Raw genomic sequence first — 19133 nt, 5'->3', positions numbered from 1 at the left:
GTGCTGGAGAGCAGAAAGCTCAGCTTAGTGTTGTCTAAAAGAATTTCATTGCCATGACTGAACATTGAGCTGATTTCGACAATGTGGAAGCAATGCGAGATTTCAGAACAAGACCTCTCACAGCGAGACACACAATAACAAACAGACGGGATTAGGCTAAAGGTATTATTCCTGTGTAGGGTTCTTTCCATAATGTTGTCAAGACACTTCTAATAACAATCTGTCACTGGCACTGTTAGTGGACGTACATTGAGGGTGACGAGTTGCCACGAGTGATTACATTGCAGACCCTTTAGGAGCTACCGTCTGCACCGTTGTCCTTCAATACTGGACCAATTTCAGAAAATGTTGTCCCCATTAGTCACTTAGACACAAAAACATGGGAAAACAATGTCACAGTTGAAAAATACCGAAGGTACTCTTTAAGTGGCTGCTGATGCAAACCCAACATTTCCTGCTGCTGCTTCATAATAAAAGCTTTCCATTGATAAACAAGTCAAAGGCTTTAATTGTGAAAGAACAATGAGAAAGAAAGAAGAAATTGGTCTACGCTACAAGATTTTGACTCCTAGGCTCTGTTTGGTCAGCGGGTCAGAATCAGCCACAGGAGTGAAGAGGTGCACACATGATACGCTCTGCACACAGCCTAATCATGAGGATGTCAGATGATTCATGTGTCTGTTAGTCCGTCCAGTGTTGTGGTCCAGAGACACTTATCTGAACCTGCACAGCTCCCATCAGCGTATTTCTTCATCGTAAATATTCAACGTAGAATCAAACAGCTCGATGTTCTCTCGTCTATTTGGTTCATTGAGTTAGGGCAGTAAGCAGTGTGTTTAGTGTGGAAGCGGAGTGTCGGGCTGAAGATGGTCACTAGAGAGAGTGAATGTGTTAAGGAGGGCAGTCTGTCATAGACCACACAGCTTTCCTCTGTGACAGATGGGAGCTTTTGACCTCCACACAGCTCTACCAAGGATCCTATTAAAGGAGGGAGGAAATGGGAGAAAGGGGCAGAGAGAGAGAGAGAGGATGAATTCACTTGTAGGCTGCATGTTTATGCAGCGTCTGAATCAGTCAGCACAGAGATGTACAGTACGATGAATTCCAGGGAAATAACAGGAATAAAATGGAAATATAGGGGTTATGTGCTCAGGCTGTATTTACAATGTCATATGCAGATAGAAATATCCTGTCACACATAATTCTTTAATTTGCCAAATGGATCCATTTATTTGTCAAAAATAAATGTGCCATGTGGTGAGCTCACTACCAGCAAGCAAACTAATGGGCAACGTTCCTTTGAAAATTTGAGGCGGCAATGTGGACTGTGCGATAAACTCATTTATAAAAGAAATATTTTACAATTAAGAATGAAAGGAAAATAGATCAATTAAACTCCTCAATTAGCATGCTCATTCAAGATTAAGTAGGAAGTACAGTTTGACGAATAGATGCACGAGTTTATCAGATGAACATGAAACATCTTGCACACCTGTTGACCATGCTGTTATTTTCTGGTGGAATTGTTCTCCCTCAAATCTCTCAAGAGTCTCTGTGCCACTAGCCAATGGCAACAGCCGTCAAACAAAGACCTTGTCACATGGCCATGGCACAAAGCTGCAATTCACCGCTAGTGATGTTTTCACCGTTCACACATGCACTACATTCAGGAATATTTCCGTCTTTGCGCCTTTTCACACGCACCGTGGTAATGCAGAGGTAATGCAGCACTCATGGATGCCAACCGCCATAAAACTCAACAGAAGAAGAAGTGGATGATGGTGCGGGATGTTTGTGTCGGCGGCGGACGACGTCTCCTTTTATTTTCAGGAACATGGTGCTGTAAGGAGCTGTAATTATTTGGTGCCATGCAAACAGAACAGGTGTAGAAGTCGAGATTGACATCAGCGGGCCTGTCAGTGCCTCTGGTGGATGAGTCACAGGAGATGCTTATGACCTTTTATGGTGGGCACTGTTTTCCAAGCTTCACGAGAAAAAAACAGACCACTGGAATATTGTGCCGTGTGTGGGGTGACTCCCCCATTGACTTGATTGGTCAATCTTCAATCAATGAGGCTAAAATGTGCATTCAGTTTAATCTCAAAATGCACAAAAGATTGTGAATTGTCATTGTCACCTCCCATTCCTGCAGCCAGTCTTTACCTGTCTGCTCTGTGTCTCTTATTGTGAAAGGGAATTATTCATTTAGGGTCCAAGACACTCTTTGATGCTACGTGTGTGTGTGTGTGTGTGTGTGTGTGTGTGTGTGTGTGTGTGTGTGTGTGTGTGTGTGTGTGTGTGTGTGTGTGTGTGTGTGTGTGTGTGTGTGTGTGTGTGTGTGTGTGTGTGCTGAGAGGCCTGGTGGCACAGCTGCAGACTGTCAGTCCAGATGGCTTTGGAGATCTGCTCTCACGCATTCCTTATTGGATCTGGTTGTGTGTGAAGTGTCTACCAAGTCTTTCAGTCTCCCTCACACACACACACACACACACACACACACACTAAGGAGCAGCGGTGGGCAACTAGCCAGTGGAGTCACAGATAGCATGTTGTCTGGACGGCGTGTAAACCTGATACACATTAACTCTTTTCATATTGTGTCTATAAAGTGTTGAAACGAGTGCAAATTACTTTCTTTATTCAGAGTACAGGTTTTTTATTTCAGTGTTTTCAATGTTTATATTATTTTCGAGCTGGTTTGGTCTAGAATCTTCTCCGACATACTTACCTTCAGTCACAAACTGTTTAATCTCATCACTTCACCACATGCGGTGCATCATTATGCATTATGATTATTATTCAAAGGTCTACCAGCGCCACGCTTTGTCTTGTAATTAATAGTCTAGTTTACTGTTCAATAATAGTTTTTATCATTGATAAATGCATCAATTTTACACATGCATATAATTTGCGTCAACATAATAATTGTCTAATCGATGAGCGTTCTGTTGATTGCACCGTTAATCAACTAATGATTTTAGCACCACTAAAAGACAGTCACTTGATGTTCCTAACTCAGACTGCTGAAGCCTCACGTTAGCTCCAGCTCAACTTTAGAATGCAGAGCTGAACACGGATCGCTGTCTTTAGGCCACAGGTGTATTTGTACCATAGCAGGCCGTGTATTGTGGAATTCAAATGTAAATGACTTCAAGTAGAGGTTTAAGGATGCGTGTTTGAATCGTAACTTCCTTAGTTGTTTGAACCCAAAAGCTTTTTGCTGATTGATATCACTGGCACAATCAACGTGTACACACTTCTGGCCACTTTTTGTATTTGATGGTACGTTAGTGAAATGTCACTGACGACTGACTGAGCAATACTAATGCGTGTCTAGGTGAAGAAAAGTGAGATGAAGAGGAAGACTCTGTAGGTTGAGACGGTCTGGGAGAAGGCCTGGAATGAGTGAATTGATGTGAAGGTCAAACGATCGTGGATAATTAAGGATAAGCAGAGAAAGAACAACGTTCACTGTGTAGTAATGAGTAGGAGACGGAGAGAGAAAAGGTTGGCGGATAGAAAGAAAAGAGGAATGGATGGACACATGATGGACTGAGGAAGTGGGTTAGAGTCTGGACTGGTTGTGATGGATGCCAACACAGCCCTGTAATGCTTAAACCTGCCCCCTTTGTTTCCCTCGCTCTCTCACTAGCACACAAACACTCTCACTGCCACCGATTGAGCGCCGGCCCCGGGGATCAGTATTTGGAAACGGAGGGGCGGCCAAATGCTGCAATCGATGTCACACGTCTCCCTCGCGCCCAGTTCTCTCCTTGTTCCAGCATCCCACACCGCTCTCCCTCGTCCTCCCCCTCCTCCGAGCTGTTTGTCTGACAAACAAGCCACCTGTGAAAGGAACAGCTGAGTGAATGTGAACTAATGAACTTGATTTCATGTTTGGGAAAACAAACTTATCTAGCATTAAAAAACCTTTGTTTTCACGCATCTTTCTTTTCACTTCAAAATTAAAAATGCTTTTTAAACTTTGCCCAAACCGCTCAAACTACCAAGATCTTCTTTTTTTTTGACACAAAGACAAACAAAACCTTAGAGCAAGTTGAGCTTCAACTATGACTGCCAATATTAAAAACTAAAACTAAATTTAGTTAACATTTGTCATTTTCATGTTTAACCTTAAAAGGGAAAATGTCTTTTGTGTGACTAAGTACAAAGCTGTCCTCCGCAGGTTACCCATCTACAAAGGCACAAAGTTTGTATTTGAACAGATTATTTCAAATCTTAGGTCCAATGCTTTAAGTTGGGCTTTAAGTTGCCACGTGTGAGTCTGGAAAAAGGAGTCTGTTTATCATGGCCCTTGGTCTTGGAATGATCTGAGATCAGTCCCACATCTCACTAGCTAAACAAAAGGAATAAGAAGTTTTCACCACAAACTGTTTTTCAACATCATTTTGTCATGTCTTATTTCCTTTTTGTCTGGTATGCATCGTACACGTCGATTTAACCTCCTCTGTTAATGCGCAAACTTAAGTTCAGTTTTTGTAGTTTAAAAATCAACGTGCGCTCGACTTTTAACTTTGCTGCCCTCTTGGCCAGATCGCCATCGCAAAAGAGATTTGATCTCAATGGATTTCAACTGGTTAAATACCATTACAAAAATGTTTTGTCATCAATGTAATCAATTGAACAAATGTGGATAACGGAGCACACTTTTGAATCGTCTCTCCTGAAAGGCATTCATAGTGTTGCACTCAATTGTAAACACAACAAGTGCCATAAGTGTTTGTGTTAAGAAGGAAAAAATAGTTCAAACCCTTCACACCAATCACTGTGTACAGTGCGCCTGATTGTTGGATTATGTTTTTTTAAAAACCCTTTTTAAATCATGTGGCATCTGATAAGCCTTTAACTCTTGGATCCAGTACCCATATTGGACGTCCTGGATCAAATGGCACTGGCTGACCGGTACCAGTAGACACAAGTCCACATCTTTGCAGACGTTTTAATGCAGTCTAGATGTCAGATTACCATGAATTGCACATAACCTGACTAGAACAGCATGATATTCTCATGTAGATGATTAGTACAGTTGGCACAAAGGACATGATAATAAAATAGCTTCTTTAAAGTATTGCCAGGTCCTGTCGTGTGAATGTCCCTGACCCATAATCTTCTGCCCTCTCCTCTCAGGACTTCTCCTTTCAGGTGGAACACGGGTACGAAGGAGCGAATGCTGATCAAGGTGACGGACAGAGAGCCCAGCTTCTTGGCCCACCAGGGAAATGGTTATTCCCCCTGCGACCCCCCAACACCCGGTCCTCCCTCTGGAGGGGGCACCACCTCACGAATCCGCCGTTCCTCTGGAGGAAACCCGCCCCCAGAACCCGACGGGTCGCCCATACTCTACGCCGAACGCCGTCAGTCCCCCTTCCTGAAGCGGGCCGAGCTGGGCGGCACGGGCACCCACCGCCGCTCCTCAGCTGACTCCCAGCCCCCCTCGCCTCGCTACGGCTATGAACCCCCGCTGTATGAAGAGCCGCCGTCAGAGTATCAACCCCCTCCCATCTATGAGGAGCCCCCCACCGACATTCACCTCTCTGACTCCTTCTACGGCACCGGCAAGTCACCTGCTCGCAAGGCTTCGGCCCCCCTCTATCACTCCCCCAAGCAGAGCCAGTCGCCCTACGGCCAGCTGGTTTTGACCCGGCAGAAGTGTCCAGAAAAGACCCAGAGTCTGGAGTACAGTCCTGTGGGGAAGGAGTACGTCAAGCAGCTGGTGTACGTGGAGCAATCGTCTTCCAGCCCTCGCTTCAAGACCGCTGACCGCCTGCTGCGCTACGGCACTACAGGGGGCTATGGTGGCTCGTATGGGGGGTCCTATACTCTGCAGCACAGCCAGTCTCTGATTAGGGACCCCCGCCTACTGCTGGACTACAGTGGGGAGGGTGGAGAGGGAGGCCAGAGGTTGCTTTACGAGGACTCCATATCCTGGACGTCCAGTCAGACCCACTCCCTCTCCTCTTCCTCTACCGGAGGCCCTGGGGCTTTCTCCCCCGGGGGTAACCGCAAACGCAAGAGCCGCAAGCCGTCCCTCCCCCAGGAGCTGGCGCGCTGCGGGGGGCCGGAGGGGGAGTTGGCGGGCACGGCGTCCGAGGCGATGCTGGCCCAGGCGAGGCTGGCGTGGGAGGCCCAACAGGTGATGAAACAGAGGAGCAGTTGGGACTCGGGGCAGGGCGGCGGGGTGGCAGCCCAGGGCGGCTCCAAAGATGGCTACGAGAGTGACGGGGCACTGCCTCTGCCATTGCCGGGACCGGTGGTGAGGGCGTTCAGTGAGGAAGTGGCGCTGGCGCAGAGCGACGGTCACCACTGGAAACGCAGCACCTTCGATCGCCTGGGCTTCCCCCAGGCCCTGCTAGAGAAAAGCCTCTCCGTTCAGACCAACCTGGCCTCCCCCGAGCCTTTCCTCCACCCCTCACAGGTACTGTTGCATGCTGGGAGTCTGTGTCCACATTAAGGAGTATAGAAAAATAACAACTGGGGTCTTATTTTGGTCGTTATTCCTTTTCTCTAGTCGTGTTTCTTGCCTCAAATGTGTTGTGGTGATGTTGCCAAGTTCCCAGATCCCAGCAATTACTTTGATGAGTAAAATCATATTATATTACATACAAATGATGTACAAAACTAGCAAAATAAGACCCAACTTTTGACAAACCAGAGTTATCATTTTCGGATAGCAATACCCATCAGTTTATTATGAAGTGATCTCAGCTCTCTGGCTACTGGATTTTTGAAGATCCAGTATATTATTGATTAACATAGTGTAGGTCATATGTAAATTCTAGAACACTGCGATTGGCTTTTGACGACATGTGGGTATGGATCCAGGTTGGAAGTCCCCTGATGTTTCTGAACGAGTTTTCTTCTGGAGACCTGTTGTGGTCACAGAACAATGTGAATTATAAATGAGAGCAGATGATCAGCTAGATAGCCACAGAGCTGAAGCCTTACCTGTAACTACAGTCACTGAAACACCCAAACACAAACACACACACACACACACACACACACACTTACCAGCAGTGCATTCCCAGTCAGGACCGATATTGTCCCGTGTTGAACCTCCAACCCTGGTGGAAAGTCATGGATGTTTCATGTAATGCTGCTGAGCCTTAGATTGGCTTATATAACAGTCACAGTGCCACCTGGTCCAGTGAGACACTTTCACTGCACCCGTAGTCGCACCACACTCTGGGAACACGCACACACATATACACACCTAGAATAGTACAAAGGATGTGCAAATGTGGTTATTGCACCTGATTTAACAATGTTATAATGATACACCAAACAAAGAAAATATAGTTATTTTATGCAGATCATCCCGGGACTGTGTACACCAGGGGTGTCCAAACTTTTTTCAAAGAGGGCCAAATTTGATAATGTGAAAATGCCCAAGGGCCAACAGTCCCTGCTGACATTATTTTAAACAATACAAGTAGCCTATACATACATTGTTATTTTATCATTTTATTTTTAATGACAGCAAATAGCAATGTAACCAAATGTAAGCATTCATGTGTGAACACATCTCAACAACTATTCTGCCTTTCTTTCACATCTTGAAAGTCAGATAACAAAGAACAAGCCATCTAAAAGCTAATTACATAGGAACCGATCAATATTCTCACCTCAAGACAATCTTAAATATGACTTAGTGAGGGTGATGAAAAGTTGTCTAACATTTAAATTCAACACACATGAAACAGGCTCACCAAAAAAATCAAGTTGTCTCTTCGTATCTGATGATAGCTCTTCAGTGTTACGAGCCAGGCAAACATTAGCAAACTCTGTCTTCTTCTCGGGGCAAATGTTTTCTGCTATTTTCATAACACAGTCTTTGATAAACTCACATTCCGTAAAAGGTTTGTCATGTTTAGCAATCACCACGGCCACTCCGCAGCTTACTTTGATGATGTTTTCATGTGAAAGGGACCGCTGCTGTGTGGCCAAGTTATCGTGGAGTTGCTTCACTTTTCTAGCACGGACGCTCTCTGATAGCTTGTTGTAGCATTAGCACGTTTGGTCTCGTAGTGTCTCTTTACATTATATTCCTTAAACAAGGCAACAGTCTCATGACAAATTAGGGAGACACAGTTGTTTCGGTTTTCGGTGAAGAAAATATTGCGATCTCCACCTCTCCTGGAAGCGGCGGCCCTCGTTATCCACTTTCCTTTTTTTACTTGCCGTAGCCATGACAGTTCAAGGGTCAGAGCCAATTTCAAACAGCCAGACAGTTACAGAGTGGTGCTGCCACCATGAGGTAAAAATAGGAATTGCATGTTGAATTTGTATGATTTATTCATTCCGTTTTGACTGTGCTGGCGGGCCATAAATAATGCATTTTAAGACAGAAGGCGCGGGCCGTATAAAATCTGACCTCGGGCCGTGATTGGCCCGCGGGCCGGACTTTGGACATGCCTGGTATACACAATCCTTTTAAACCACATGAGCTCCATCAGCAAAAGCAAATGTAGATGCTCAGACTAAAAGTGCTCAGTGAAAATGGAAATTTGAACATCAATATTCCCATGGCAACTGGGCAAACTCAGTCTAATGACTGAAGCTCATCTGACACAGCTATAGAAGTAGCATAGGGGCGAAACGATTTTGGAACTGTTTTCCATTTGACTAGTTACAGGGGTCAGCAACCCGCGGCTCCGGAGCCGCATGCGGCTCTTCAGCTCCTCTTTTGCGGCTCCCTGAGGCTACATCCACACTACTACGTTTTCGTTTTAAAACGGAGTTTGAACAAACATAAACGATCTCCGTCCACACAGCGTTTCAGCATCGTTTTTGAGATGATCTCCGTCCAGACAAAGACGTCTGAAAACAAATATCACGTCAGTATTCACGTACACTGGGCATGCGGGTGGGTGACGGTGTAAACAGGAAATGGATTGGTTGCTTAGTTAAAATAAATACGACAGTAATAAAGTAGTCTTTAATAATGAAAGGTCGTGCTTGACCCTTAAGATCTTCTCGAAAATCTTCCTCTATGAACTCAAACAGACACATTTCGTGGAAAGTTTTATTTTTCAGACTTAATTACAGCGCTGCGGGTCTTGCTCTATATCTCCCTCACATATCAAATTTACTTTAAAATGAACACTTTACTCGATTACTCGATTATGGGTCCATAAATGTGGTCAACACACGTCTCTCACCCGTTTCCTCTCGGTTTCGTTGTTCTCACTCGTAGCTCTGCTGGTGGCTGAAGTCTCTGTCCTACTGGAGAGCAATTACTGTTTTGTTTATTTGTAGTTTATGTGCAGACTTCATAATAGTTGTGCAGAACAAAATAAGCATCATTAAGAAAAGGAAAGTCCTCCGTTTTGTGTCCATCGTCCTCAAAGCCGCGAACCGTGACTTCAGGCTCCGTAGGTCTGATAACGCCGCTGGACACGCCACTCACTAATTGCTCCAATAACAGCTGCTTCCTCCGTAATAATGCAGAATTTAACTGAACAACAGCTGCCAGAAAAGACAACAAGGTCAGCAACACCTGTAATCAGTTGTCAATGTTGAATTAACCTGATAGTCGAACGGCAATCAAGGCTGTTGTTTGTGAATTTCCGGGTAAGGGTCACATGATAGGGGTGTGACGAATCAGGGAAGGACACGTCCTGACTGCTAAGAACCAATCAAGTAGCGAACACGTGATCGTTTGACAAAAAATACCATAAAAATAAATAATGGTTATTTAAATATTTTTTTTTGCACAGTGGACAATCTCTCAAAGGGAACATCTCTTATCTTGGAGTTTGAGGTGATAGTGTCACTGAAAATAGAAATACAATGTCAAGAATTGTCTTTATTCTTGTTCTATAATTTCATAAATACAACAAACTATAGTTTTTGTATATATTATATAACTATATATAAAATTTTATAAGCTGTGATATCAAATAGCTTTTGCGGCTCCAGACAAATTTTATTTGGTGGAAAATAGGGCAAAATGGCTCCTTGGATAGTAAAGATTGCCAACCCCTAGACTAGTACAAAAGAAAATGGCAATTGTTGTTAATTGGTATGCTGACGACACACGTCAGCGGGGCCCTAAAGTGTCGTAGCTCGCCGGGAAGAGAGGCTGATGGCTGGCTAGTTAGCTAGATAGCTTGTCCCACTTGATAGGAAGTAAGCAGAGGGGCCGCTACCGCTAGACCCACCGCTCATTTTCTGTAGCCAGTGTAGCATTAAAGCATTGGGGAATAAGCGAGCTAGTTAGCTAACGAGCTTGCTAATTTCACCATGCTTTAACTGCTACACTGGTTACAGAAAATAAGTTAACAAAGTTGGCACTCATCTGGTGATAGCATTGTGTTTTCCTACGCTATGACAAGACTGTGTTGATGAAGGGTTAACTTGTTACATTCTACTCATTTGCTCTGGCTCTCTACACTTCCTAACGTTACTACTCCTCTGCTCGTTTTAGTCGTTACTGCAAAACCTCACCTCAGTGAGTCCACCACTTGCTGTAACGTAACGATGGCCTGCCTCGGACGGCGCTAGCTGCTATTGGCCTGTCTTGAACGATTCCGTCGTGACGCCCTTTCCGGTCATTACGCTGTCATTTTCTTCGGCGATCGCCAAACAAACGTAAGTAATATTAATTCATACATATCAAATAATCTACCTGTCAAATTTCATGAATATATATGACGTTTATATGTCTAAATACTATAGGAAAGTGACTTTGATGAGAGGAAGCAGAAAGAACGCTCGGGCGACGCCCGGGCGACGCTCGGGCGACGCTCTTTACTCTGAGAAGTGTCTGTATTTTCTCCGTATTGCTAATATAAGTTAGCCTATGAGTGTAGTTTGTAGCTAGCTTTACACTACTTTGTCTAGCCAATGAAAATATAGCATTGATGTGTGACATAATCTGTAGTCGAGGGGAGGGAGGCAGAAATGTTGTGTCTGAAAAAAACAGTTGTGGCCGCGGGAAAAACGATCAAAGAATCATAGCGCGAGTTAAAGGTAGGCTGCTGTTTGTTTGGTCTTAGCTCTGAAACATAACAGCAGACATGTAAAATAAAATGCTTTTCTTGTTTATCATAAGCCAGGCTACATCAAGCATAATAATGCACAATGATCTGATCAATTATACAAATAATGTTCTATTTCATCCTTACTGACCGCCAGAGGCAGTGCTTAACACTGGATATCTTCCGTCGCGCGCATGCGCAGGTCGAATATTTATATCAACAAAGTCACGTGTGACCTCGGATGACCCCCGTCGTCTATAAGTTCCGGTGTCATCCTGAGCTCAGTCCTTTTTTTCTTCTCGCGACGCAGGTTAGCTACCATGGTAGCATAAACAAGGATGTGTCTACGATCAAGACATATTAGAGCTCGTCGCTGTAGCCTTGTGACTACCGGTCGGAGTTGCGGTTCTCTCGCCCTCCAAAGGCTGCGACGAGCTGTCCCTCTTCGGAGGGAACGGTGTGTTCCCCGTTCGGACATCGAGCCCCGGACTGGTGGACGCCCCTATCATCACCAGTCTGATAAGGGCCAGCTAAGTCGTGATGACAGCAATCGGTAAGATCGATTAACATTGTTTTCTATAACAGTTGTTTGTTCCACGGTTGGCAGAGCGCTTCCGCTCTAGTTAATCGAGTGGCGCGCTAACGAGAGCGTAGAATTACGCTGTCGGCCCGCCCTTCACAGTGTTACGGCTATCACAGTTAGCAGAGTGTTCCTGCTCAGGCAAACTTTGTGAGACACTAGATCCGCATTGGCGTTGTGTACATGGAGATTTAATCTTTACATCTGACGTAATTCGCAGTTAGCAGTGTCTTCACTCAGGCTAACTTGGATGCTAGCTGGGACTGCGTCCATCAACTTTGTAAACCTTACGGCCGTCACAGTTAACAGAGCATCCCCGCTCAGGTTAACTCAGTGGGAAGCTAGCTAAACAAAGCTGATACTGGGGCTGTAGCCATCAACTTTGTATCCTTACGGCTGTCACAGTTAACAGAGCGTCCTCGCTCAGGTTAACTCAGTGGGAAACTAGCTAAACAAAGCTGATACTGGGGCTGTAGCCATCAACTTTGTATCCTTACGGCTGTCACAGTTAACAGAGCGTCCTCGCTCAGGTTAACTCAGTGGGAAACTAGCTAAACAAAGCTGATACTGGGGCTGTAGCCATCAACTTTGTATCCTTACGGCTGTCACAGTTAACAGAGCGTCCTCGCTCAGGTTAACTCAGTGGGAAACTAGCTAAACAAAGCTGATACTGGGGCTGTGGCCATCAACTTTGTATCCTTACGGCTGTCACAGTTAACAGAGCATCCCCTCTCAGGTTAACTCAGTGGGAAACTAGCTAAACAAAGCCGATACTGGGGCTGTGTCCATCAACTTTGTAGCCTTACAGCTGTCACAGTTAACAGAGCGTCCCGCTCAGGTTAACTCAGTGGGAAACTAGCTAAACAAAGCTGATACTGGGGCTGTGGCCATCAACTTTGTATCCTTACGGCTGTCACAGTTAACAGAGCATCCCCTCTCAGGTTAACTCAGTGGGAAACTAGCTAAACAAAGCCGATACTGGGGCTGTGTCCATCAACTTTGTAGCCTTACAGCTGTCACAGTTAACAGAGCGTCCCGCTCAGGTTAACTCAGTGGGAAACTAGCTAAACAAAGCTGGTACTGGGGCTGTGGCCATCAACTTTGTAGCATTACAACGATCACAGTTAGCGGAATGTGCTCGCTCAGGCTAACTCGGTGAATGCTAGTTATACTAAATCAACATTGAGGTTGTGCCCATTGATGGTTTTTACGCATTACGGCTGTCGAGTTCGCTCCGGCTAACTAGACTAAGCTAATACTCGGATTGTGTCCATTGATTGTTGTAAACATTATGGACATATCGGTAGCGGATATCAGTTAGCAGAGTGCCCTCGCTCAGGCTAACTGGTAGCACACCAAGAGTTACAGCAACTGTCCAAGTGAAGAGTGTCCTCGCTCCCCTCTCACTGTAAGGACTGTGGTCTTTTTTGTCCGTTTTCACAGTAGCAGAGTGCTCTCGCTCAAGCTAACTGGTGGGGCACCAATATCTGCAGCAACTATCCGAGTGAAGAGAGTGTCCTCGCTCCCCTCTCACTAGGAGAACTGTTTTCCTGACCTGTTCCACAGTGGCAGAGTGCTCTCGCTCAAGCTAACTGGTGGGACACCAATATCTGCAGCAGCTGTCTTAGTGAAGAGAGTGTCCTCGCTCCCCTCTCACTGTAAGGACTGTGTTCTTTTTGTCCGTTTTTCACAGTAGCAGAGTGCTCTCGCTCAAGCTAACTGGTGGGACACCAATATCTGCAGCAACTAGCTTTGTGAAGAGAGTGTCCTCGCTCCCCTCTCACTATAAGGACTTTGCCTGGCCTGTTTCCACAGTAGCAGAGTGCTCTCGCTCAAGCTAACTGGTGGGACACCAATATCTGCAGCAACTAGTTTAGTGAAGAGTGTCCTCGCCCCTCTCACTATAAGGACTTTGCCTGACCTGTTTCCACAGTGGCAGAGTGCTCTCACTCAAGCTAACTGGTGGGACACCAATATCGGCAGCAACTATCTTAGTGAAGAGTGTCCTCGCTCCCCTCTCACTGTACGGACTGTGTTCTTTTTTGTCCGTTTTTTACGGTAGCAGAGTGGTCTCGCTCAAGCTAACTGGGGGGACACTAATATCTGCAGCAACTATCTTAGTGAAGAGAGTGAGCTTAGAGAGTGTCCTCGCCCCTCTCACTATAAGGACTTTGCCTGACCTGTTTCCACAGTAGCAGAGTGCTCTCGCTCAGGCTAACTGGTGGGTCACCAATATCCGCAGCGGCTGGCCAAGGGAAGAGTGTCCGAAGGATCACTCGCCACTGACTGCCCCCTGCCTGTTCTCTCAACATTCAGCAGAGCGCTCCCGCTCGGACTGATTTGGAATTCCGCATAAACTAGTGGGACAAGGGTTCCACCAGAATCGCGGCCATGTTAAACTCTCCCGGCTGTAGGACCTGTATAGCTCCTCTTCAGCCGGAGGACGGCCCTGACCTCTTGCCCTAGCAGGGAGAACCCAGGCAGGACCTGCGGCATCACACCTTGAGCAGTAAGGTCTGCTAGGCTGGCCGAAGTGGAACACCTGATGCGGGAGGTCTACCTCCCCCTGTCAGGGCAGCTGAATCCAGCCCAACCTACCCTGGTCATTTGTATGGCGCTTGCACGCCGGGCATACACAGCAGCTGGAACATCCACCTGTGAGTGCCTTCTTCAGGCACCTTCCCGCCCTCACCACCTTTTCTGTTCCTCCCTCCGAGGAATATCTGAGGGAGTTGCGTGCATGGTGGAGACACCAGGGCTCTCTCCCGCCTTACATCAGACCATGCAGGAGGTGGCAAATCTGGCCTTGCACGTATGCCAGCCAGTTAGACGACTATGGCGTCCATCAGTTTCCCCTGAGGAGACTCTGAGGCCCGATGCCAGGTGCCCTCGACCCAATGTCGGGTCAAAGATGACCTGCTATCCAGGGCTTATGACACAGCAGCGCTGTGCACCGTATCGACAACTCCCTCTCCCACCTCATGCTTTCCCTCGCAGATTCTCTGCAGCGGGCTACTTCGACGCTTCTGCTCAGTGATGCTTCATTGCAGGCGTTTGCGCTCATATCGAGGGAACGTGGATGTATGATGTCCACCCTGGTTCAGACTCGCCGCCAGGTTTGGCTGGCGCAGTCACCCCTATCTGAGACATGTAGGAGGACCCTCCATACTGTCCCAGTGGAACCTGGTGAGCTGTTCGAGTCAGCTGCTGTACAGGCGCTTCAGCGGACTGTTAGAGCTAGCCAGACCAGGCAGCAGTTCTCTGGTCTTTGCAGGGACATGCCTGCACCCCCAGACCTAGGGGTCCCACTTTTGGCCCACAAGGCCGTTTTCTCAGCCTCCAGCTTACCCTAGTAGCCGCAACAGGCCTCGGCGTCCTGCTGAGAGGCCGGACCGCTACCTATACAACCCTACTTACGTCCCCGTCCCCCCCGGCAGGGGTGCCAGGAGATGTCTCCAGGCCGGCTGTCGGGGTTCTTTCTCCCATCAGCGGATTTCCAAGGGAGAGTGGTTCACGTCTATCGACGCCTGTTCCCATGGTGCATCACCACAACTTTCAGTCCTGGGTGCTTACATTCGGACTCTCCCGTCTCCCCATGGGTGTTCACAGTGTGTTACTGCTGTCCTTTCCCCCTGCAATCGCAGGGCGTAAACATACTGCCGTACTTAGACGACTGGCTGACCTAGGCGCCGTCCCGGCTTCAGGCGCCACAGGACACTGCTCGCCTTCTCTCACGTGGCCCGGTGGGCCTCAAGGTGAACATGGAGAGGAGCTACCTGAGCCCTTCTCAGAGCATAACGTTCAGTAGTGTGGCCCTATGAGGGCCTGTCTGTCGCCCCAGTGCGGATGGCTGAACAGCCTTCACTTGGATGCCAAGTGGCACAGATACAGGGCAATAATATTATCGAAACAGTGCCTATTCACTATCCCCATGGAGGGAGTGCATATCTGGCGAACAGTGTCCCAGGAACCGAGCCCCAGGGGCTCGGTTCCATTCCACCAGGAGATTGTCACAACAGATACCTGCCTCTCAAGGCGGGGTGCAGTGTGACAGAACAGGACAGCCTGGGGGCAGTTGTCTGCTGAAAGACCGCAGGTCCAGGTTCTAGAGCTAGCGCTCGAGCACTTCCTTCCATGTTTGAAGGGGAAGCATGTGCTTGTCCGGTGGACAGCACCTCTGCTGTGATTTCCCATGAACTATCGATGGGGCACCAGATCTGCAGAAGTTGCTATGGGGATCACCGTGGCCTTCTGACTTGGGAGGCCCCTCGCCTGACCAGCCTGGGGGCAATGTACCCACCAGGAGAATGGAACACGGTTGTGGTTTTCCTGTTCCGTTACAAGCCTCCACCGTGAGAGTGGCGGCTGCATCCAGACGTGTCGACCCACTGCCCCCACTGGGTCTCCCTGACGGAGAGGACCAGCCCTCTGGGTCAAGATGCCCTGGCTCACACGTGGCCAGATGATCTTCTTATGCCTTTCCACCATCCCTCTGCTTTTGCTATGAGCTTGTCAGAGTTCTTCCCCGACAGGAGGGATCTCCTGTCGCAACTAGAGGGTCGGATTTGGCATTCCAATCCCTGCCGCCTTCAATTAGGGGTCACGGGAGGGCCCGACCGGATGCTAAGTGGCTGCATAGAACCAGTCTGACGGACTATTCTGAATGCCAGTGTGCGGTCTACCTGCCTGCAGTACAAGAAACAGGTGGAAGCTGTTCTCCGACTGGTGTGCGGCTCAGAACAAGGTCCCAGTACAGCGCCCCGTGCCTGCTGTACTGAGTTTCTACAGTCCCTCCTGGATAAGGGCCGGTCTCCCCTGCATGGGACCTACCCTTGGTACTGGACACCTTATGCTTGTCTCCTTTTTAACCCCTGGCACAGGCGGAGCCGAGATGGCTATCCGCAAGACGGTTTTCTCCTTGCTGTCAATTCATCTCAATGTGGGGGCGAGCTGCATGCCCTATCAGTGGAAGAATCATGTCTGAGGTGGAACTCAGATGGCTTGGGTGTCACTTTCTGGCCTAAGGCAGTGTTTCTCCCAAGGGGGTGGATACGTTCACATATAAACCGGCCTATCCAGCTGGCAAAGTTGACCCCCCCTCCCCCATCGGGAGAGGAGAGGTCAAGGCTGCTGTGCCCAGTGTGGGCCCTCAGAGCTTATGTGGAAGCCACCGCCTGCATAGTCAGTTATGGTGAGCCTAAGAAGGGCTGTGCTCCTTTTAAAAAAAAGAAGAAACAGCACCTGTCCCACTGGATAGTGGAGGCCATTGCCGATACATACAAGGCGAGCGGCTGCGCTCGGCCATCCGGGGTGAAGGGTCACTACCAAGAGTGTCTCCACACCGAGGGTAGGCCTGAGTGGTGTGCCTGTGGGGGATATATGTGTGGCGGCCTCATGGGCATCACCCATCACATTCACCAAACACTACAGCATTAGCGTTGCCAACCCTCACCCACTGGGGAGGGTTCTTGGCCAATTTTCTCTGCCGGAGCTATAAGGGGTAGTTACTGTGCTTCCTCGTGACTCTTTTGGTATAAGTCATCCAGTGTTAAGCACTGCCTCTGGCGGTCAGTAAGGATGAAATAGAACGAAAGTTACGAATGTAACTACGGTTCTATGAATCCTGGATGACCGCCAGAGTTCTTGGTCACTCGGAATCCCGTGAACTCGCGAGAAGATTCCATAGGACTGAGCTCAGGATGACACCGGAACTTATAGACGACGGGGGTCATCCGAGGTCACACGTGACTTTGTTGATATAAATATTCGACCTGCGCATGCGCGCGACGGAAGATATCCAGTGTTAAGCACTGCCTCTGGCGGTCATCCAGGATTCATAGAACCGTAGTTACATTCGTAACTTTCGTTTGTGTGTGTGTGTGTGTGTGTGTTTGAGAGTGAGAGAGACTGTACATTTATTGAAAGCCAGCAGTGGCTCTTATGATTATAACTATTGTTTATGTAGATAAGCCTCCAATATAACACAGTGCTGTTATACAGTATATAAGGTTGACCAAAATGTAATGTTTTTGACTTAAATGTCTCTCTTGTGGTTTATGTTCCTGCCTGAAAAGATAGAGAACAGAGACAGAGAGAAGGAAGAGAAGAGAGGCAAAGGGAGACCGCAATAAGCAGAAAAACAGTAGAAAGCAGACTTAAAGAAGCAGAAAAGACCAGAAAGAAGACATCAGGAGGCAGAAAAGAACAGAAGGCAGACTTAAAGAAGCAGAAAAGAACAGAAGGCAGACTTAAAGAAGCAGAAAAGAACAGAAAGAAGACAGCAATAAGCAGAAAAAGAGTAGAAAAGACAGGAAGAACCTTTAAAGTAAGAAAGGTAGGTAATGTGTGTCTGTGTGAGAGTTTTTTCCTTTACAGGATGATCAAGAAAATAAGAGATGGATATAGAAATTGTAAATCTACAATGGTTTAAGGTAAATATATTTATGTCTATGCATGTGTTAAACATGCATGCGTCTATACATGGTAATCTGGCAATCAGTGGAAGGGTGTCCTCTGACTGTGTTTATGGTCAGAGGACATTCCTCACCCCTGAAGATGAGGATTCCCTGGTGGAGTACTGTTTGTATTCTGCCAGTCACGGGTTTCCACTGACGAAGCCTCAGGTCCTGGCCCACGCTCTGGCCATCTATAACCTCCGCCACCGGGAAGCACAAAGAACCATGCTTGGCTAAATGTGGTGGATAAACTTTCGGGAGCGGCAACACCATCGCCTTACTGCCCGGACCCCAGACATAATTGACCGTGGGAGGGCATCCTGCGCCAAGAGGGGGCCAATTGAGGAGTATTTTGGGCTCCTCACCACCACCCTGGAGGAGCACGGGTTGAGGGAGAAACCTTGTCAGATATACAACTGCGACGAGACGGGGTTTCAGCTGGACTCTACAAGAAGGAAGGTCATTGTGCCCCGGGGGATTAAACATGCTTACAGGCAGGCCCAGGGAACCAGAGACCACATCACCGTCCTGGCCTGCCTCAAAGGGGCTGGGGAGGATGTCCCCCCATTCATCATCTACAAGGGGGGATATCCTGGGGGCCCCTATAACAAGGAAGGGGTTCCCGATGCCCTCTACGGGAAGTCGCCAGCAGGGTACATTGACAGTGAGCTGTTTAGGAAGTGGTTTGTCGGGCATTTCCTGAAGTTCGCCGTGCAGGAGCGCCCGCTGCTGCTCATCATGGACTGACATCAATCCCACCTGGATCCAGAGCTGGTCCGGGCGGCACAGAGGGAGGGGGTCATTCTCTTGTGCCTGCCACCACATACGTCTCACATCCTTCAACCTCTGGATGTGAGTTTCTTCGTCCCTTGAAGGCAGATTTCTCTGGTGTTACAGGAGATCTGTTGGCAGTGAGCCACTCCTTCTTGGTTTCTAAGAAGGAGTTTTCAAGGGTCCTAAGAGACTCCTACCAGAGGGTGAAGGATCGGAGACTGGTGGTGGCTGGGTTCAGGAGGTGTGGCCTCTACCCTCTGGACCCAATGGCTATCGACTGGTCACGGGTCATGCCGTCCGGGCCGCGGCGTGGGGCCTCCT

At 47.8% G+C, this 19133-nt stretch overlaps 1 protein-coding gene across 1 annotated transcript in view; it reads left to right on the top strand.

Annotated features, from left to right (window-relative positions):
• Nucleotides 1-19133, top strand: part of arhgap39 (Rho GTPase activating protein 39) — a gene marked incomplete at its 5' end in the record, with an annotated part of 56606 nt that overhangs the window by 16018 nt on the left and 21455 nt on the right. Inside the window, one exon of the mRNA XM_079267645.1 lies at nucleotides 5149-6436. Coding sequence (XP_079123771.1) covers nucleotides 5149-6436 — 1288 coding nt within the window. The remainder of the gene's footprint in view (nucleotides 1-5148; nucleotides 6437-19133) is intronic.

Source organism: Melanostigma gelatinosum (genome assembly GCF_949748355.1).
Source record: "Melanostigma gelatinosum genome assembly, chromosome: 4".
Taxonomy (NCBI): Eukaryota; Metazoa; Chordata; class Actinopteri; order Perciformes; family Zoarcidae; genus Melanostigma; species Melanostigma gelatinosum.
The sequence above is the reverse complement of the archived record's forward strand: the minus strand, read 5'-3'. Positions and strand labels throughout refer to the sequence as shown.